General features: G+C 42.5%; 1 protein-coding gene across 7 annotated transcripts in view; it reads right to left on the reverse strand.

Moving 5' to 3' along the window:
* Window positions 1-22,190, reverse strand: part of DOCK8 (dedicator of cytokinesis 8) — a 193,313-nt gene that overhangs the window by 47,333 nt on the left and 123,790 nt on the right. For 5 of the 7 annotated variants that reach the window (XM_033122588.1, XM_033122593.1, XM_033122590.1 and 2 more), the window contains 7 exons: window positions 21,282-21,516; window positions 18,267-18,431; window positions 16,386-16,555; window positions 13,599-13,688; window positions 11,256-11,351; window positions 5,010-5,159; window positions 3,194-3,307 (listed from right to left, as the gene is read on the reverse strand). In XM_033122588.1, coding sequence (XP_032978479.1) covers window positions 3,194-3,307; window positions 5,010-5,159; window positions 11,256-11,351; window positions 13,599-13,688; window positions 16,386-16,555; window positions 18,267-18,431; window positions 21,282-21,516 — 1,020 coding nt within the window. The remainder of the gene's footprint in view (window positions 1-3,193; window positions 3,308-5,009; window positions 5,160-11,255; window positions 11,352-13,598; window positions 13,689-16,385; window positions 16,556-18,266; window positions 18,432-21,281; window positions 21,517-22,190) is intronic. The other 2 variants (XM_033122589.1, XM_033122594.1) reach the window with 1 other exon arrangement.

A 22,190-nucleotide genomic window follows, 5' to 3' on the forward strand; every position in this document is an offset into this window, starting at 1 on the left:
TGCGTTGTGGCATTTTGCCTATAGACTCAATCTGTACTTACACGTTTATTTGAAACAAATGAATACTATTACATATTATATAAAAAATAAAACATATGACTTCCGTGTAAGAACAATGACTCTTATCAAGGTGCCTTGCTGGCTGATTTTGGACCAAAGGGGCCACCAGCAAATTGAACTGATTAGAATTCACTCTAGTGTCCATCGCTTAATGGTCATTCACAAAGTGTTGTTGGAGCAAGTCAGCAATCAGAACATGAAAACACAAGATATCTGCATTTGAAAGGCCACACTGAGTAGCTGTCATAAGTCCCTTTAGACTTCACTAAAGACAGAAATTTCAAAACTAATTTCAGTGAAGTTTAGAACAGAATAACATGCATTTCCTGAATCATCCTCCCTAGAGGTCAGGACCCACACTGGTAGCCTCAGGGGGTCTCCCCAAGGGATTGGTACTTAGTGGCACACTGAAAGCCACAGAGCCACCGAACAACTAGATTGGTCTATTCTTAGAGACTAGTAATGAAAGACTAAGTTTATACTCATGGTCACAAAGTCTACAAATGACAGAAAGCATGACAGAATGCTTGAATCAGGTTATGCAAAATGATAAAATCGGAGGACTTTGGAAGAATTGAACCTGCCTCAGGTATGATTAGGGTTTCCAGACGGGAATTCCCGCCCGTTCTCAGGAATTTTTTTCACCTTCCCCTTCCTGAATCCCGAGAAAAGTCGGTCGGGAAATCGGGAAAATTGGCTCCTTGAACCCAGGTGGTTGGTAGTATCGGCCGTCACTTTGTGGAAACGATTCATCGTGGAGAACAGAAACAGTTTATATCTCGGGATTCGGGGATGGGAAAGCGAAAAGAATTCCTGAGAACGGGTGGGAATTTCGCGTGGAAACCCTAGGTATGAGGTGCCTACGGTACCTAGACAGCTGAAATCAATGATTAAATCACCATGGACTGGTGTTGGTGATTTTCTTAGGCCTGTGTGCTACTCATTGTGCTCAGCAATATCCACGGATGTCACTGGCAGACAAAGAGCATAGAATCAAAACACTGAAAGCTGGATAAATCTAATCCAGCCTTGTCTTTCCGCAGCCCATGAAGAGTTTAAGCGCAGCAGTTTAATGGCATCACTTGAATTAGAACACAGTTTTCCAGATTCTTAGTCTAAGGTTCTCTGGCAGCTGAGATTGGAAAGGGTGAGAAAAAGGAGGGTAAATTAAAGGAAAAGGAAATGATTAAACAGAGAAAGAGAGAGGAAAAGAGAAAATAAACACGTGTGTTTGTAAGGCAGGTGGATGTCTACTTTTGATTCCTTACTTTCCTTTTAATAATAAACACTGCTTACCTGTGAGCAGTGACAAGATTCTCTCCTTGACCAAACGACTCAGGGAACTCTGAGCTCGTTTTCAAATAGGTCCGCCCTTGCGCATGTCCTCAATAGTCTAATTTGAGCAAAAATCCCGCTAAATCTGTTTAGCCAAAGCCCCACACCCTTGCTATCTGAGCAGCCTTAATATCTGACCAAATGAGTCTTGAACCCTCACCACCCCCCAGGTGGTGTCTGATCCACCCAGCCCGCCTTCATTTCAGCAAGAACCCCATTAGGTCGGCTTAGCTAGAATCTTCCCTTACCCCTGATGTCTCCTCTTAGTCATTTTTCATCCACTGACCACCCCCATCCTGCTCACTGGCTCACATGCCCACTTTTCCTTGCTGTATTCCGTGTTGAGCCGAATCTCTGTCCCCTACGGTAAAACCCCATTGCAGTAGTCTCTATACCTATCGCGACAGTCCTGAATAAAGTCTGCCTCACTGTTTAATAGGTGTCATGAATCGTTTGTTCTTTAACAGAGGCTAAAGTGGACCTAGAGTGGTGTTCTAGTATTTTCTTTCCATATACCTAACTTCAAGTTTTGAGAACCAGATTGACTTCTATTTGCAGTTCACTCAGTGACCTAAGAGGGATGGCAAAGAGGAACGGAATAGCACATTCCCCCACCACTGCAACCTAGTGGACTGTGGAACAGCAGATCCACGCAGGACCAGGTCAGGGTGTACAGGGAGTCGGTGCTCCGGGACTTGTGGATGTTTCCTTTGGATTCTCTTTTGATAAGTGTCGTCCTTATTAGGACTTCTTTTAGAAAAGTTGGGGGAGGGGAGATCCTTTTATTTTACAAATGAGGAAATGAGACCGTAGAAGTTGAAAGACTTATTTCAAGTCACTAAGGGATTAACACAGAATGCCAGGCCTGGCCGAACAGGGTGATTAATCCATTCTACCTTGGAGTTAGACAGACTTAGTTCTTTCATCCCTGGACAAGTTATATTACTACTCTACACCTTAGCTTTGTCCTCTGCAAAATGTCGGTAACACCTTACAAAGATTAAATGACATGATCTCCATGAAGTGCTTCAGAGTATGCGTGGTCCACAGGAAGAAACCAGTGGTGGTGACAGTGATGGTGAAGGTGGTAGGTGGCGATGTTGGTGGAAGTGGTGGGTGACAGAGATAGTGGGAGTCGGAGGTGATGACAATGGTGGCACGTAGTGGTGACAGAGGCCATGATAGTGCTAGTGGTGGCTAAAATAAGACTTTGGAAGGAAAGGAGTGGGAACACTAATAACTGCTACTTAGATTACTATTGTTGGGACAATTTGAAGGGGACAGTGAATGCACGTAGAATTCCATTTAAAACTTGGGGGAGATGGCACTGATAAGATACTCTTGGATTATGAAATTTTTGTTTTGTGCACAGTGAAGTGAAATTCAGTCTCTTTTTTATTTTATCAGGATTCTTTAAAGTCAGAATTTCACAACTGCAATTTCACTAATTACCCTAATATGTGAAAAGAGATCTCATACTTTGAATTCTATACTTGATCAAAGACTGAATGCTACGGTCATGTAATTTCTGTTAAATGTTAAACTGAAGAAAGCAGATCATATCACTAACAAATTTCAATTCCTGTAGAGTAATTGGCTGGCCTTTCTGTGCTGGGTTGATATTAAGAAATGTTCTAGGAATCCATGCAAACCAATGTATCTAGGGACATAAAACCCAGAATGTACAAGTCAAGTTGTCTAACTAGGCAATGAGTAAGAGAGCATACCATGGTAACGAGCATCACATCAGGTGACAAGGAACCAGGAACAACATGGCTGTGTCTGTGGCAACACTCACCTGGTTGCAATAATGTTTGATGAGGTTAAACACAAAGCCACGATCCATGAGTGAGAGAAGGTCATATAAGAAGAAAGCCAGGCTGATGTTGATTTTTTCAGCTTGTTCATTTTCCTTAAAAACAAACATACAAACACCCAAATCATTTTGTGGCAAACCCTGGTCATAAACTCCCAGGTCCCTGGTGGGGAAGTTGGGAGAGGCAGGTCCTATTTTTACAGACAGTGTTTCTCTGGGAAATACTGGGCAAAGCAGGTAACTCTGCAAAATTGTAGCAAATATAATTTAGAGCCTAACTGATGCCACGAGTGTTCAGTTGAATCAAGAAATTCTTTATCTACTGTTAACACTTAGGTACCTCTCCTTCCAGTCTTTTTTACTACACGCATATTTATATTTATATGTATCTAACTGACCTCATTCACTATATACAATGATGGGTCCTGGATTTTTTTCAGTCAACATTGCCTTATGATCATTTTCTTACATTCTAGTTTCTCATATTTCTCCATATGGCTCTACCATAATTTATTTGATCCTGATAACTATTTTGGCATAACTAACTTGAAATGTATTCATTATATTCAATGAGACAGATTCTTGTAAGGATTGTTGCAGAAAGTCAAATCAGAATAAAATAATCCATTTTTGACGTAAGGATTTTTTTTCCTTCAATTAGACAGCATCTCCAGCCTAAGCGAGGTCATAGTCATACATAGTAGAGTGAACTCTTGTATGAATTGAGGTCAAGGTTTTGTTTTTATTATTTCACAGTGCTCATATTTATGAGGGATTTTACAGCACTTCAGAGCTATCAGGGATTCACTTTTTCGTGGTCATGTCTTTTATTCTCTGAATGATAAATCAATTTTCTCTGACACTATTAAAAATATGACTTGAAAATATTTTCCTCGTTATGATGTGCAATTTTCAAATCCAGGCCAAGCTGAGCAGCCACTGGCATGGGTGGAGACCTGATAAAGAAGTTTCCACAGGATCACTGAATGGCAAATCCTCGAGCGCTCAGTGTCCTCTGCAGCAGCCAGCCACTCCTGCGCAGTTTAAGTAACTGTCTGAAAATTCTTGGTTTTATGGCCAGCTATGTGATTTTGGAAAATTTGTTTACTTCACTGTACCTCATTTTTCACGCCTGCCAAAATGAACATATAATTGTTGGTCTCACAAAGTTTGCCACAAGAACTAACCAAATGGAAATCTTCCCATGAGCACTCGGTACTATACAAATCCTTCATAATGATAAAGATATTAATAGTGATCCTGCTGCCTCAAATTTTATAGTTACCTTTAAAAATTTTGTTCTGTTTCACTTTATATATATTTTCACTTTCTATTTTGAAGTAATTTAAAACTTATAGAAAAGGTACAAGAATAATAACAAAGAATTGTATGCCCTTAGCCAGATTCACCAATACTTGACATTTTGCTATGTTAACTTTATCATTCTCCCCATATATACATTTTTTTCCCCTGAACCATTCGAGAGTAGGGTACAAATATCGTGCCCATGGACCCCACAATACTGCAGGGTATATTTCCTAAGAACAAGAATACTCTCTCTCGTCTCCACATGGATACAATGATAATTTAAACTACTGTAATTCCATATCGCAATTTCTTTATCGTAATCCCCCCGCCCTACCCCAAAATCCCCTCCAGTATAAGACACAGGATTTAGTTGTCATGTACAGTTGGTTATGTTTAAATTGCTGTTTTAAGATGATGCTTATTTTTCTCTGATTTTGAAAACCATATATGCTCAAGGTGAAAAATTTAGAAAGTAAAATAACACAGTTACCTTTGTTGGTTTTACTAAAAGGGCTGCAATCTCTGAGGTGACCACATTAACAATAGTAGTTATGTCATCTTTGAAACGGTCGGAAAAACGAGTCCTCCGAAAATTGTCCCGTTTGTCCACGGTGTGTACATACTGGGCCATACTTTTCACCTACAGAGGGGATGGGGGAAATGTCAACATGGAAATTGGTGACCTGCTTGTACACAGTAGAAAAGGGGAAAAGACTAGAAGAAAAGCTTATTAACAATAGACTTTCTAATACTTTATCTGTGCTGATGGTTGCCCAAGCAGGCTCAGGACTAAAAAAATGCTCCTGACACACAAGTGGTTACCATGGTGGCAGGAGGTGGGAAGGGTGTCCTCTTCTTGACCCCAAGTCAGGGGCTTCTTTCTTGCTGCTGACAAAGCCAGGGAGCTTAATTCTTTAGCCACTGTGTCATAAGACTCCCCCGTCTCTCAACTGCCTACGTCCGGGAAGGCAGACCCAGGCTGGGCTCCCAGACTCACTTAGCCCTCAGTCTATCAGAGCACACAACACATCTCAGAAAAAGAACAGTTTATGACACTGTTTTGGATGTGAACTGAAGTCATTTCTGTCCCTGAAACTACAGTCAGGAGAAGTGAGGATAAATGATCCTCCTATCTTGTTTTCAAGTTGAAACGGGAGCACAGTTTTTCCAGAAACAATTCTATAGTATGCGAGCTGGAAACTTAACCACTATTTGGAACATTGCCTCTGGGAGAAATTCTGCTTTGAATTCTATAAGACTAACTTGTTTTACATTTATATTTATATTAATATATATATTTAAATATATTTGTGCATTTAATATATTTATGATACATGTATTAAAATAAAAAGCTGTGTGTCAATTGTTGTTGTGTTATGACTGGTATACCACCAGCTCAATGCGTAGGCACAATTTTCAGTCAAGATCATGCTTATTTCTTGGATTTCTTCCTCAGGCCAGGAAATGCATGGGTCCAAACTACTCCCTTTGATACATTCTGAGGTTACGTCTTGTCCTGGTTGGAAGCTGCTTGGAACCATTAGGTCTCATGGGAAAGACTGGGAATTCCTATGGTTGGGTGCCTACCCTCCAAAGTCATTTTCAGTGACGTGTCCAGGCTACTCAGAGACTCGCTGCTAAAAGAAATGGCCCTGGAAGTTAAACTGCCCACATTTGCCTGAAAGTGACCCCCTAGGTCAGAGCTTGAAGAAGAGGGGACAAAGACAGTTGTATGGGAAAAGAGTTGTATGGGAAAAAATGTATAACTCTTCCAAGAGTTATATGGAAGAAGTTTTCTGCACTAACAACAGATTTCTATTTCTAAGAATGAATGACTGGACATTTTCATCAGCACTGACACAAACAGAGAGAGAGAGAAAGAGAGAGAGAGAGAGAGAGAGAGGGAGAGAGAAGAGATAGATTAAGAAAAGAAAACCAGACAGATAGGCTGTATGTGTTTCGTGTTTTAAGACAAAGCTGTAAGCTATGGTCAGCTTGGGGAAGAGCTAAGAACATAAAATCCAGAAGAACATAAAGGCCGGTGTAAGAACCATAGTTTCTCTTCACTGTAGAGCACCCTTCTTGGTTCAGGACATGCAGATGTGTCTGTAGCCCATAGAGTCTCATACACTTGGTGAGAGGACCTGAGTGAGGGGTGGGAACTGGACCCCATTTTTGTCTGACAAAAATGTCTCTCATGCTAACAAAGGACCTAGGAAGACAAAGCCTCTTTGTTTGGGGCTACCCTAATCCTGATTCTCTGCTGGCTAACCTACCCCCACACCAGGCTTTTAGAACTCACTGTTGTATTCAGCTCCTGCCTGCTAGGTTTGGCCATCCTACAACCACATAAATAATTCTCACAATACTGTACTTGCAACTAATGGCCTCTTTCCAGACTGTCAGCAACTTGCCAGCTACTGATCCAATGTCCTTTGGATCTCCAGAGAGGGGCATCAAGTAAAAATATTAGAGGATGCTTGGCTCATTATTTGTACGGTGGGGAAGGCAGGAAAGTATTTTCCCCCATATTGGCCTTTGTGACCCACCCAAAGCAGGGGCACCTCTAAAGAACCCCTTGGTACAGAACTTCATGTCGTGAGTAATTAGGTCATCCATTTACCTCTGGATCCCCACAGTCTGGCTCAGCCATTTCTAGAAGCACAGGGATGTATTCATTAGCAAGTATGAAATTCACCCAAAAATTGTGTTCAACACCTGTAATGCTAAAGTGGTGGTTCATTACTGCTTTGGCATTAACACAACTGAAACGTATTAAACTGCCCAGGGTGTTGGCGAAGGCCGAGGAGGCTGTCTTTCTTTTCAAGCTTCTTAGTGGGGAAGAAAAAGAAAGAAAGGAAGAAACTGTTTTGGTTTTGAAACAACTTTCTGGGCATCTGTAGAGCAAATGCACACACAATGCATGGAGGACAGGGTGCCCTGACTGAGCCTGAGATCAATTTCCTTGCACAGTTCTGGCTGAGGCTGATAGTTTCCATTTGCCTCCACTTCAGCCCTTAGGTAGGTCCATTTCTTGCCCTTTTCCATCTATCTCTGAACCTTGGAAGCTGATCTCCATGGACTGTATCTCTCAGGCCTCCTTGTCCTTGGGTTTCTGGTTGGAGCTGGCCATGGAGACATCAGCAGGGGATCAGTGGGTAGGAGAAGGGCGAGGTCCTGGTACTTACCCACTCCTGCCCTCATTTTTGTCACAGTCTGGTCCTGGCAGTGACCACGTTTCTCTAAGACTCCAGCTCCTGTCATGGGGACCCTCTCCTCGGCCTCAGCTTTCTTTAGGCCCCAGTTACTCTGCTCCCTACCCTTGCTTTTTCAGAGCGAGGACAGATAAAGGCTTCCTGCACTTGCTGCTCCCTGGGTGCCTCACCAACCCATATCTGCTCCTGTAACCTTGAGTACACCTTGGGCAGAGTCCCTCTGATAAATGCTTTTCAGGCAACCCCTTTGAGTAAGGCCAACACTGTTCGGCCGGGACCCTGACAGACTTAGGTTCTCACATGCAGAGCCCTGGGTAGCCAGTGTCTTGGGTGACCTGCATGTTGATCAACCCCCTCCATGTGCTCAGATCAGCAAGAGCTTTCTTTCCAACCAGCACATCTGATTACCACAAGAGACTCCTAGCGGGAAGGAGACTATCTGCGTTAGCTTTTGCTTTCTCTTCTGGGCACACCAAGTCCTAGTAAATACATGTGCAAGATCAAAAGAAACTTTCACCTTTTCCATGGTTCTTAGCTCCCTGCAGGGAGGGGGAGCAAAGCAGTACTGATGAAGCTTTGGGTGGACCTGGAGATTCCTCCATCCACCCTTCCTCCAACCCATCTATAAATTGGGGAATGACAGAAAACTCCTGCCTTCAGGCTGTTTGTGGAGTAAACAAGATCATGCTTAAAATGGTGGCTGGCATGAACATAGTAAGATGTACAGTTCATTTTAGATGTTATTATTTTTCCATTTTCAGGGATGCCAACTATTAGTGGAATTATAGGAAGGACAGAGTCATCATTACACCTTCAGTGAATGCAAACATGCCTTCAAAAGAGAGCTCTCGGAAGCCATGTGGAGCCATTAGGCCTAGCAATGCTGAGTTCATTGTGATCAGGACTAGAACAATAATTCTGCATGTGGTCAATCTGTCAGGCTAAGGAAATGTTTTATAACTTTGAGCTTCCAAGGAGAGGCAAAAATGGCAGAGGAATAGAACTTGGACTCAAGTGTGGCAGAATTGAGGCCCTGGCCCCCACTGGCTGAGAGGGCGGGGCTAACCCCTACTTAGCCTTGGTGTCCCATGTGTGCAATGGGGCTAACTTCTCAGGGTAGTTCTCTCACTGGCTTCACTGATGTTTCAAGGATATATTAAAGAGCCCCTAGAACTGCTCCCAGAACCCTCACATGGCAGAGTTTGAGAATCACCATCCTAGGCGTTTGGTTCTCCAGTCTAACAACTGCTGTGCTTATAATACGTAACTATTAAATAACATCTAAGAATGATTAGATGTAGTGTGTGTGTACATATGTGTGCATGTGTGAGAGTAAATGATAGAGATACTGCTTTCCTTTGTGACTTTGTCCTATGAAATTCTACAGTATCTCACAGTTTTTGCTTCTTGCCTTCTTAAAAATTTGTAATACGACAGGTGGCCTCGGTTTAAGATTATCTGTATGCATTATCTATAGGTGGTTTATGACCCGAGTGAATCTTCATGGAGAAACTTGATGGTGGGTGGGATGGATAAATAGAAGCAGGAAGTACAGGGCATGGAGTGTTGGTTTTGATATTTCCCATGCCTCAAGAAAGTTTTATGGCCAGTCCATTGGCTGCCAGAGCATAGAACTCACGGGTCACTGCTAACGCTGTTGCTCCAAGACTTGTAAGCTGCAGCTACCCACTTCATCACTTGGCTTTTAGAATGCAAAATGCTGGTGCTGGCTAGGTATAAAGACCCTTAGGTCTGCTTAGGCCTCACAGAACAGAGGTGGCGTGGACTAGTGGATCTTCAGTGTGCTTAGAAGTCACCTGGGAACACAGGTTAAGGGCATGGCTGGCTTCCTCCCTCCTCACTGCATCTAGTAGTTCTAGGGAGGGGCTCAAGAACCTGCTTGATTTTTGCCAAGCACCATCAGGTGATTCTGTTGCAGAGATTTGAGATTTGAAAAGATTTGTACCTTGAAAAGACTCCCCTCTAGCAAAACCTTTCTTAAGCGAGGGGTTGGAACTTGGTGAAAATCTAAGGGATTTGAATCCTCGATGTTTCTGTGGCCTGGGCCTGACTTCTTCTGAACGACATTGCATATCACTTCCCACATTTTCCCCGGTGTGTGTTTTATTTCTGTTTCCTTTGACCCCCTTCTTCTCTATGTCCTATTGTTCAGTCTTATTCTCTTTTTCTTAGGCTTGAATGTGCATACATAAACTAGCTTTCAGGTGAAAATCCTACCATCTCTCTCTTAAAAAAAAAAAAAATTCACTTACTGTCACAGGGGAAAGAACCCAGTAAATAGAAAGCTAACTCTGTCTCAACCCACTCCTGATACTAATTCTCCTGATTGGATGTACATTTTTGTGTAGTTGTTGTCTGTGCTTTTATACCTTTTTTCACTTAACATTGTATCACAGTGCATCTCCAGTTAGCAACATGGACAAAACAGTTATTCTTATTGGCTTTATGGTAAAAATCTTTTCATTTCTTGTAATACTTAAACAAAATGTAGGTATTGCTATTATTCTATTTTAAATTTAATGAAAATGGCTGTACTTTTGCTTTTATGCTAGAGAATTGATAGTTGTGAGGTAAACCAATCCACAAGTTTCTTTTTTTTCTCCAACAAACATTAGTTGATGCTTTTATGATACCAAACCATGTACTAGGGCTAGAGACAGGATAATGAAGAAGATATACCTAAATCCTAGAACTCTAATAGGAAGGACAGAAAAGCAATTACAAATTGCGGTGAGTGTGAGAAAGGAAATAAAGTGCTAGAAGGGTGTTTAAAAAGAGTGGAAGACATGGTACAGTATAAGGTGGTTGGACAAGGCCTCTTGGAGGTGGTGACATTTATGTTGAAACCTAAAGAGAAGACCCCCGAAAAGTATGTGCCTGGGGTGGGGATGAAAGGTCGGGAGGGGAGAGCGAATCTGAAAAAGCCTCTGAGGCTGAAAAGGTCTTGGCCTCTTCAAAGAACCCAAAGGGGAACAATGTAGCTGAATGAGGCGGAGGGATATGGCACGAGACAAGGGTAGAGATGGAGGTAAACAGAATCCCACCAGGGCTTTGGAGGCCATGACAAACATGTGTGCTTTATCTCCAGCAGCCTAAAAATCACTGAAGGGTTTTAAAGAGGACAGTGACATTATCTGTTTAATATTGGGAGCCCTCTGCAGAATGGATAGGCGAGGGCAAATATGAATGCAGGCAGGGGAAGGAGGAAGTTATTTCGAGAGGCACCTGAGAGATGATGGTATTTGGACCACGTGGCGGGTGGTGAAGATGGTGAAAAGTGACAGGTTGGAGGTAGATTTTCAAGGCAGAATCAACACAATTTGGTGGAAGTTGGGTGGAGGAGTGAAGGAGAATTAGATTTTAAGGAATGATCCCAGCTTTTCAGAGGGAGCAACTCAGTGGATAAAATGTCAGTTCCTAACATGGGCCATTTCACTGCCTTTCTGCAGTGGGCTTTTCATGTCCTATTGAGCCGAGAGGTAAATATGCAAGAATCTCACCAGAAGCTCGAAGAAGAACCAGGCATACTTGAAGACAGTCTCTCTCACCATGCCAGTGCTGACCACCATCTGCAGGGCAAGCTCCTCGTGAAAATGCTAGACAACAGACACAAAAAACATTATGTTCCTGTAATGACTGTCTGTGAGGACAAATGCTTTATATACCAACACCTCTTTTCTTTTTTGGCCACTTGTAATCACTTATTAGTTACTGACGCATGTGTCCTAGATGAGCTAGACCACAGGTGGATGGCAAAGCCAGTGCCGAAATAACCGGAGACTGGAGGACATTTCAGGTAGGTAGGAGGACGTTGGCGGTGATATCGCACAGGAGGGCTGGGTTTGAAGGAACGGGCTCAGCATGGGCGTGAGTCTGCATCCTGGGGCAGCAGTCAGAAGCGGGACTGTCTGTGCATTTCCTCTCAGATCCTGTGACCATGTGCAAGCCATTCCTCTCTTTGCCCTCAGTTTTCTCATCCTTAAAATCTGTTGGTGAGAAAGCTAAAACTATTTGAACACCCTAATACCACGTCCTAGGGTACTGGCTGATGTGGCAGATAATTTCTAAATTCAACACCTAAAACAAAAATTGATGATAGCGAAGACTGCCCTGCCCGACCCTTAAGTTATCCACTATGTACAGTATGCATACAACCCAATTTACTAATTCTTATGTACATTAAAATTTTAGAGTTGCTCAGCTAAGCTAAAAGGAGACAAATGGGAAATCTATGTGCAGATGTCTGGGGATTCTAACTCTTGACATCTCCACTGGGCACTGGTGATGAATGGAGTATGCTGAAGCTTATCATTCTGCCAGGTGCGTGAAACCTTTATAATCTTAATACACGTTAACATATTTATTTGCTGTTGGGAGTCTTAAATGAAGCTCTGCCAGCTGGGAGAGGCAAGAAGCTGAGTGTTAACTTAGCAGGTGTTCTAAGAGTGCACAGGATGTAACCTGGCTACACACAGGTCTTCTCCCTGTAGGAAAGACACACTCTACCAGCTTCAAAGATAACCTCCGGAAAATAGGTCAGTTTGACTGCCAGAGTCTTATGGCTAGAAGAGATTAGAGAAGGATAAACTGCTTCTTAAAGTAATTTATGCTGCTTACTGGGCAACATTATTACAAGAACACATTGCTCCAGAGGTTACAGAAAATAGCCAACCAGCTCTGCGTGTAGGAAAACACACTGGCTAAGCATCCCTCTGAAATGAAATGATTCTCTTCTGGTCTTTGAAATGACCAGAAACCAAGTTAGAACAAAGCAATTGCAAAGCCAAATAGGACCGTGCCCGGAAGAAGTCAGGCTCTGTCTGAAGGTAGTTTCAGGCTGTAGGCAAATCATGGTTTTAAAAAGGAAAATGGTACCTGTAATCAGTCACTGCAAAGCTCACAGCTAAGTTGTAGAGTAAGTGAGAATTATTTTCAGCACCTAGCTGTACCTTCTTTCCCTTCTTTCACAGTTAACGCCTGGTTCCTCTCCCCAGATTTTCAGAGCCTGAGTTTCCGCAGTCTGCAGCCCTGGAAGGGCCTCCCCAAGCTTGATCTTTCCCTCACCCAGTCCAAAGTCAGCTATGCTGGGGTTCATTCCTTCCTTGCCTGTTTAATATACATTTCCCTATGGAATCAGCTGTTGCAAATACCTTCCATTTTAATAGGAATCTTGAAAGACACTCAAGACCTTAACGTAAGTAGCTGCTATAAAGTTGAGACTCTTGGGTTCCTGGCAGAGGAGAAAACTTGGAACAGACAGGTCCCCCCCGACCCCCACCCCGTAGACCACACAGGCCATGAGTATGATTGGACAATTGTGTTAATATAAGGAGTTCTAATGAGCAGTCTGACCCTTAGTAAAGTCTCTGAACTCATAAGTAAGGCTGATTAGAATTACGAGGATGCTTTTCATGTTCCTTTGATATAGGCAGTATTGTAATAAATGATACCTAATTATTTGTCTCCAGCTCACCTTCTACCAAAAAAGAAACTAATGCAATGATTCTCCAAGTGTGGTCCCTGGACCAGCATCAGCTGGGGGCTTGTTGGATATTCAAACTCTTGGGCCCCACTTCAGATCTGCTGAATCAGAACCTCTGGGGGTCGGGTCCACCACTCAGTTTTAACAAGCCACCCAGGTATTTCTGCTACATGGTAATTTGGAGAACCACTGAGTTAATAGGTAATTACAAGGTCAAAAAAATGGGGGATGAGACACAGGGCCCGCAAAGTGCATGCGTGTGCGTGTGTGTGTGCGTGCGTGCGTGCGTGCGTGCGTGTGTGTGTGTGTGTGGCGGGAACCAGACGCAGGCCGATTATCCTCATGCTGTCCTGCTCAGTACCTTTTTGCTGGCTGGCCTTGGGGCTCCGGTCGCACACGGAGCATCATTATTGCCAGAGCAATAGTAAGACATCCGGTTGCGATCAGCAATCTGAAACACACAAACCATGACTCAACAGTCCACTGACAGTGGTTAACTGGAAAGATGAGACGGCAGCCTGGAAACCACAACCTCAGAATTCATTTTTAATAGGCTTCCTACTTTTTTTTCTGGTTACAAAGGTAAAACAATTGTTATAAATAAATATAAAACAAGACAAAGAAGGTCAAATTACGCCTAATGCTACTTGCTCCTGAGATAACCACTCAACCGTTTGGTGTGTTGTAACCTCTCATTGAAACCCAGGTTAAGTACCAGGGGACGCTTAAGAGTCCCTTCAGCATTCAGTCTGTGACTTTATTGGGAGAGATGAGAAAAAGCGTGTGGGAACAGAGCCCCTCTGTGGGGTAGTATGGTACTGTATCTAGCCTCCGAGACTCGGTATTTAAGAAATTGTCAAAAACCACTTCGGCCTAAATATTCTCCCCTCACTACAAAACCGTTAGAAAATTCTTAACCCAGTCTACATAGAAATGTAATATTTTTACTTTAATTAATGAAACCATTACGATCAAGGCTGTCGATGATAACTGCAGACAACTTGTCCCTTGGACGATTAATCAGCAAAGTATACTGCTTAAAGGGATCTTAAATATGAGGTTGAACCATGGTGTGTTGGCAAGTGTTCAACAACCAGTTCACTGGGGAGGGGCTCCCCTGTAGCACCGGCCAATTTCTGTGCTATAACTGTTTCCATCATGGCTGATTTTAAGGTAACGTGACATCACTGAACATAATGTCGAGAAGAGATATGCAGTAGCAAACCGTTATATAGTATTGCCACCAGACAGATACAATAGGCAAAAATAACCTCAAGAACATAGATAATAGTAAAATGTCATAGAATAATTAGGAAGGGATAAGTTTGAGTACCACTTTTTTAAAGTGGAATAATTTTAGATGTACGGAGAAGTGCAAAGGTGGTACAGAAAGTTCCAGTACACCCTTTGCCCAGCTTCCCTTAATGTTAATATTTTACACAACTATGATACGTTTGTCGAGACTCAGAAAGGAACACTGGCACATTACTGTCAACTAAACTACAGACTTTAGGCAGATTTCAGCAGCTTTTCCACTAATGTCCTGTTTCTGTTCCAAGATACAATTCAGGATACCCCATTGCATTTAGGTTACCTTTGTTTGTACTATAACTTAATTGCTAGTTCATATAATTTATTTTTTAATGTCTGTGTTTAACAACTGATTCAAAAATTCTGCTAATTGAACAATCAGCTCTTAGGAGCTGGTATGAGCCATCTCCTGGGTTTATTTTGTGAGTCAAAAAGGGCAGAATATGAACAATTTCTTATGGTGCAAACTATACATCTTCAGCATCTCTGGGGTGGGGGGGGGGGCGGGCGTGGATCCAGTGCTTTTCAAAGATGCATAGATGATAATGTTAAGTTCAGCCAGGGTTCAGAACCTCAGCAGAGATGAGAACAAGGCCCAGGGCAAGAACTGGCTTGCCCATTACCACATGGCCGGCTGGTGTCAGAGCCGACCCACCCCTGGTGTCCAGATTCCCTTTCTTACAACAGACTGTCTCAAGTGGGTGGATTTTGTATGGGAAACTGTCAAAACCCAGAGAGTCTGATTTATCTTCATCAGGGGAAATGATATTACTCTAAAAGCTTAGCTACTTTGAGTCCACAGATAACTAGAAAGAAATTTCAGACTAAGAATTCATGGTAGCTTTGTGAAAAAACAAAACAAAACATTGAATTATATACTTTAAAAGCGGTGAATTTTATGGTATGTGAATTACATCACGATCTCTAAAATTTCAAATGACATTCTACAAAATACCTGACCAGTACTCCTCAAAATTGTCAAGGTCATCAAAAACAAGGGAAGTCTAAGAAACTGTCACAACCAAGAGGAGCCTAAGGAGACATGACTACAAAATATAATATGGTATTCTGGAACAGAAAAAGGACATTAGGGGAAAACTGAGAAAATATGGATAAATATGAAAAGTTAATAATAATAATAATAATAATATTTCAATATTGGTTCATTAACTGTGACAAATGTACTATTATAATGGAAAATATCACTAACAGGGAAACTGGGTACGTGGTATACAAAAACTTTCTGTACTATAGTCACAATAATTCTGTAGCTCTAAAACTGTTATAAAATAAAAAAGTTTATCTAGAAAAAACAAAGAATCCATGGCAGAAAAAAAATACAGGGCAAGTCACCAACCCTTTCAGGATCTTAGTTTTTATTTCTTTATAAAATTTGGCTTTGCTCTTTGGGATTATTATATGGGATAATCAATCTATGGATGTTAATGAATGCAAAAGACAGACATGAAAAAATAAAATAAAATAAAAACCGCCTTTCTAGGCATTAAACAAAGTTAAAGATGATTTTTTTTCCTTGGAAATAAAATTCATGATATTTAGTGCCTCCCGGTGGCTAAACCATCTATGCCCTATAAACATCCTACCACAGCTAATTCACTCTGCGCAGACCCTCAAAATGCCAGTCTTGTCTCTGCATCTTTCAGAATGGCCTTAATTACTTCTAAAGAAAAGAACATTCATAGCCCTAAAGCTAAGCACTAAAGCATTTGACCAACACAGTGAGCAGCAGTAGTGTTTGATGTTGTGTTGTTTCTCTAAGTGTTAGTTAAAAATAAAAAAGCCCATGTCACTTTCCAGGGTTTGACATTATCCTTACCTTTGAAGACATAATGTTCTTAACTTCCTCGTCTGCTGCACAGTGTGTCCCCACGAGGTCTGGGTTACTGCTGCTCATCACCCGGGCCTGCAGCAGCTTCGAACTCACAGCGGCAGCAGATGTGCGTCCATAAGTGTGGTAGCGAGGGTCAGGGAGGGCAGCGGGGCCACCTGCATGCCACCAGGTACAGACATGTCAACAGAAAGGAGGTCAGAGTCACTTACTGGGCTTGAGAAGGAACCGAAGAGGCATAGGATAGATTGTGGAATGCAAACGTACTAGATTAGGTCTTGGCATAGGCCTTGGAATTAGGGTTTTCTTATCAAATGCCTAGGGGAGCCCAGGGAGGCAATGTTTTGGAGAGAAGTAGATAGGGTGTAAGGCAGTAGGGAGTGGTGAGGACTGCGGCAAACTGGAAACACATGCCTCCTCCAAAGGCAGGGGCTGCTACTCAGCTCCAGCCTCTTATTGCCATGGGGAAGTAGCCTCCAGGGTTGGCAGAGCTTCTGATTTCTCAAGACAAGCTGGAAATGTGGATACATTTTACTAATATGTAAATAATGACAACTTTAAAAGTGATATAGTAAGATTTTCTGAGATTTAAGAATCCAAGGAATCATGTGAACCTTATGAGGATAAGTACATACTATATATTAATGTTTTTCACCTTTAAGTATTTATATGTCTTCAAAAGGGATTATGTGAGTCTATGGTATATTACCAGTATTTTTAAAAACTCAATAAAAGTTGCAGGTTTACTTGAATTGATGCTGCATGGACTAATAAAAATGCCAAGTTTCTTCGTTAGGGCCTGAAACTTTGTGAACTTGTTGGTGCTACCTTTTATTATCATGCTGACCAGAAGTTCTGTTTGATTATTACCTATGTAAATAATGAAGAGTGGAGAAATGGATTATTATTATTTCAAAAGTTTAGTTTGAGGGAAATGAGAGAAGGGATTTATTTTTTTGTAATGAAAAATTTAGGAACCACTGCTTATCACTACTATTGAATATATATATTATTTTTCTCATTGTTATTATCCTAGAATCCTAGGCATCTGTTGCCATTTCTCCATATTTTGAAAAAGAGATCCTATTAAGAAGCCCAAATTGGTAGTTACAAAATAGTCATGGTGACATAAAGTATAGGGAATATAGTCACTAATGTGGTAATAACTATGTATAGTGCCAGGTGGGTACTAGACTAGTCAGGGGGATCGCTTTGCAAATTATATAAATGTCTAACCACTATGCTGTATACCTGAAATTAATATAAAATAATATTAAATGTCAACTGTAATTAAAAAATTTAAAAGGGGAGGGAAAAGGTGAAGGGGAGTAAGAGGTTCAAATTTCCAGGTATAAAACAAATAAGTCATGGGGATGTAATGTACAGCCTGGGGATGCTGTACAGTACAGTAATGTAATGTACAGTCAATAATATTGTGAGCGTGGCACGGTGTCTGATGGTTGCTGGACTTATGATGACTGCTTCTTTAGATATATAAATGTTGAATAACTATGGTGTACACCTGAAACTAATATAATACCGTATGTTAGCTATATTTTAATGACAATTGTTTAGAAAAGAGATCCTAATGGAATCAGAAAATCCCAACGGGGTAAAGACCAGTGAGGGATTATCAAACAGGCAGGACAAACAAGTGCTTAGAGGATAAAAAGGAGGAGGGAGGCAGGAAGAAAGCAAGAGAGAAACATCTAGACATAAACTTTTCATTTTAACATTCCCGTTAGTTTTGCGTCATTCTGAAAAATAAAATGTAACTTGCGGGCTTTGTATTTTAACCGCAATTCCGCGGCCGTGAGGTGGGTTGCGGATGTCCTGCCCAGCAGCCTTCCGCCCTGGAGGCCACGCTACCTGACTTGGGCAGCTCTCTCTGCAGCTCGGGCAGCCGGAAGACGTAGTGCACATAGGAGGCCAGCAGGCAGTTCCTCCCGTGCTGGTCCTTGCCCAGGTCCTTGCTGTTGTGCAGACTGTTGGCGATGGCCACCACGGACTCGAAGGCAAACTGTGAGAAGTTGGCTGAGGAACCAAGATAAAAACGGGCAGCTTCACAGTCGGTCCTTAATAACCCGAGGTGGAATGTTCTCGGGGGCAGTGACAAGGTGTCCTGACCGCTGACCAAAGGAACTAGGCTGGTCAAGATAACGACCTGGGGCAGGACGAGGGTTTTAGGCAGCTCCAGCGTGCCGGCTCTGCTGACTGCCAATGACTTCACATGTCCTCCCTCATCTTCCTCCTCTTGCCAGAACTGTGGTTTTTCATGACAAAGACGTGAGGCTATTCAGACATCCTCTCCTCTCTTAACCATGTTGTAAATGGGTGCTACCGTGTTTCCCCGAAAATATGACCTAGTCGGACAATCAGTTCTAATGCGTCTTTTGTAGCAAAAATTAATATAAGACCCAGTATATTATACATTATATTATATCATGTCATATCATATCATATCATATCATATCATATCATATCATATCATATCATAGACCTGGTCTTATATTATAGTAAAATGAGACCAGGTCTTATATTATTTTTTGCTCCGAAAGACGCATTAGAGCTGATTGTCCGGCTGGCTCTTATTTTGGGGAAAACATGGTACTTAGTGAGGTCTACATTGGCATCGTTACCATCACCTGGGTGCCTGTTAGAAATGCACAATCTCAGGCCCCTCCCCAGGGCCCCTGAGTCAGAATCTGCATTTTAAGATGCCCAGGTGATTCTCATGCACACTATGGTTTGAGATGCACTGTTGCAGAACACAGACTCTGTACTGGTGTACAGATTGATCTAAAAATGTATGTGTATTATGTCTGTCTCTACAGTGGACCTTCACAAAGGATTGAGTTATCACATAGACTCTCTTTCTCTGGAGCTTCAGCACTCCACAGTTTGGCTCTACCCTATTTATCCAACCGTGGACCCTTTTCTGCTCAAATTCAACTTCCTTTAACGTGAGGCTCTGATCGTATCGTCCCCATCACATGTCTGCTGTTTCTATGATTTTGCTCATGCTGTTGTCCTCACCTAGAAAGCCGTCCTTGCTCCCACCCATCAATTCACACCAACACTTCGATGGTTGACACAATCCCATCCCCTCCACATAGCCTCTGACCCCACTCAGTTCAGGGCTTAAGCGACACCAAATCACAAGGTTTTCTGGCTGTTTCTGGTGGTAAATCCTGTGTCTCTGAGCAGGCTGGAAGCCTGGCTGGGGCAAAGTACTTTCTGGTCTCCCCACTGTGCCTTCCACAGTGCCTGACACAGACAGGTCTGAATAAATGCTTGTACTCCAGATGCCTCTACTCATTCTGCTTGTCCCAACACCCTGTCGTCTCCACGACAAGGTGGCAACTTGCTAAGGAGGAGAGGCTCGAAATGTGTGAATGAACACTTTGTCTAGTACACAAGTCTGTATTAAATAGCTGAGACATACAGAGCAGTGTGACACATATGTGGGAGGCAAAGAAAGAAATCTAGGCAGAGTGGAGGTCACCACTCTGCTGGAATCTAGCTAGAGAGGTGACAGCTACACATGTGAAATGTTAGCCTACAATATAGGGTGTCTTCTCTGCGGAAACCACAAAAGATGCATCCTAGGACACAATGCAAATCAAGGGATGAAGAAGACACACTCTTCTCTGGCTCCGAAAGCCAAGGAGTTCAGCAAGCAGCCCCCTCGCCACTCACCAGGTTACTCATCTTCCCTAGCCCAATTGTGCTATTTCCGCCTTTCCTGGCACTCCCCTGCTTTTCTGTTTCTCACTTTTGCCATGCTCACTTAACTGTCCACATTTTGGCTGCTTTCCCTCTACCCCTCCTTCAAGGCCATCTCAAACACTGTCTTCTTCCTAGGGGCCTCCTTCATCCTCCCAGATGAATGTTTTCATGCCCCCCAACCCAATTTAGCTATGTCCTTTTGAGGACTCTTGTCCTCGGCTGTGGCTCACCACTATATTGCCAGTCCTCTGAGGTCAAATATGCTCTCGATTATTACTGTGAAGCGTACAATGGTTAGCAGTCCTGGGAGCACAAATGGTACCCAAGAGATATCTGCTGAACTTGCTAGCACAGAATAATACAAGCCCAGCTCGAAACAGTGTCAGACAAAATGCCCTACAGAAGCCTGTCTGCCTCTGCCGGAGTCAGGAGAACCAAGGGACCCCCGTCTTACACGACATTATTTCCAAAGGAAGCGTCACACATTGTATTTGGTATTGATTTGCTAAAAGGAGAGCACTAAAAATATACTCTAAGATAGAAAAGCAGATGACTGGTTGCCAGAGGCTGAGGGGAGGGGTGAATGGGGAGTAACTGCTAAGAAATATGGAGTTTCATTTGGGGCTGATGAGAATGTTGAGGAATCAGGTTAGTAGTGATAGTTGCACACCCTTGTCAATATATTAAAAACCACTGAATCATACACTTTTGTGAATTTTACGGTATGTGCCGTATATCTCAATGTAAAAAACTGATTACATTGCATTTCAATTGAGAGAGTTTCTTTCCTTCTGTTTAACATGAGTTGTCCTCTTCTTTAAAACATTATATTTCCTTGTTGGTCAAGAAAACAAAATATCTTAGAAGTAAAAGAAACCCATCCACGACCAGGAATGGAATTTGAAAGGTTGCCTCTAATCATTCACTACATTTATTTTAAAAGTGATAATTTTAAGTATTCTATCACTTTTTTTATATATATATATAACATCCAGGAAGTCTCAAAAAAAAAAATAGCACTGGACTTGGCCTCCCTTGGACTCACATCATGACCAGAAGGGAAGATCACACTGCCCCTGCTCCCAGGATTTCTGGAGAACCGTGTTTCCTAACACCAAGTACGGCCTGCCTTCTCCCAGCCCCACGGGCTCCTACCTGTCTGGCCGGCAATGACCATGGGCTGCACGGACAGCTGGAAGAGCTTGTCCAGCACCAGATGCAGGAAGAGCACGAGGGGCTCCAGGCGGGAGGAGTTGAGGCAGATGATGCTGAGCTTCAGCTCGTGCTCCAGCGCCGTCTCGGTGATCTTCTGATCCAGCACGCGGATGGGGAAGGTCACCTGGCTCTCCAGGGAGTGGCAGAGGGTGAAGAACTTCTCCAGGTGGTTGTCCTGGGAAGGCAGACAGCAGGCCTCATGGGTCTTAGCCCATCAACGTTCACCAGTGACTTCATAACCACAATCAAATAGCTCCTTACAGGCAGAACCTCTTATCCAGTGTTTCAGACCAGAAGTTCTAAGACACGGATGTTTTACAACAAGGTTACTGACTGCTTTGTAGAGTGGGATGCACAAAAGTGAACATCCCAATAATTTTTCACTGAAGAAAATAATTTGGACTCTGACGTATTCTGTGAGCCGAGGCAAGCACACCAGGTAAGCAAATACAGGCCAAGAAGGGGTCTACGCAGATGCAAAACTCAAACAGTGGCAGGAAAAGGAGGGAATGTGGAAGTGAAAAAAAGAAAGGCTGGTGAAATGGCAGAATTACAGAGGGAAATAAGATACGATGGGAAATGAGATAGAACGGAAAATTACAGAGGGAAATGAGATAGAGGCTTCAAATGAAGGTTCCTCACAATTTCTCAGCCAACAGTGCAGGTCCTGGGTTCCTTCATTTAGGTGTTCAACCTTTTTATGAGTTCTTTACATTTGAACAACAAATAAAACCTGAACAGGCTTATAAGAACCAAAGGTTATTTTGTTTTAGCCACGCACAAAGATTTTCATTGATCTTTTCACTGGACTGTCCTTAGGGGGCTCTCTACTGAGCCCCGTCCTCATTA

Source organism: Rhinolophus ferrumequinum, chromosome 12 (assembly GCF_004115265.2).
Source record: "Rhinolophus ferrumequinum isolate MPI-CBG mRhiFer1 chromosome 12, mRhiFer1_v1.p, whole genome shotgun sequence".
Classification (NCBI taxonomy): domain Eukaryota; kingdom Metazoa; phylum Chordata; class Mammalia; order Chiroptera; family Rhinolophidae; genus Rhinolophus; species Rhinolophus ferrumequinum.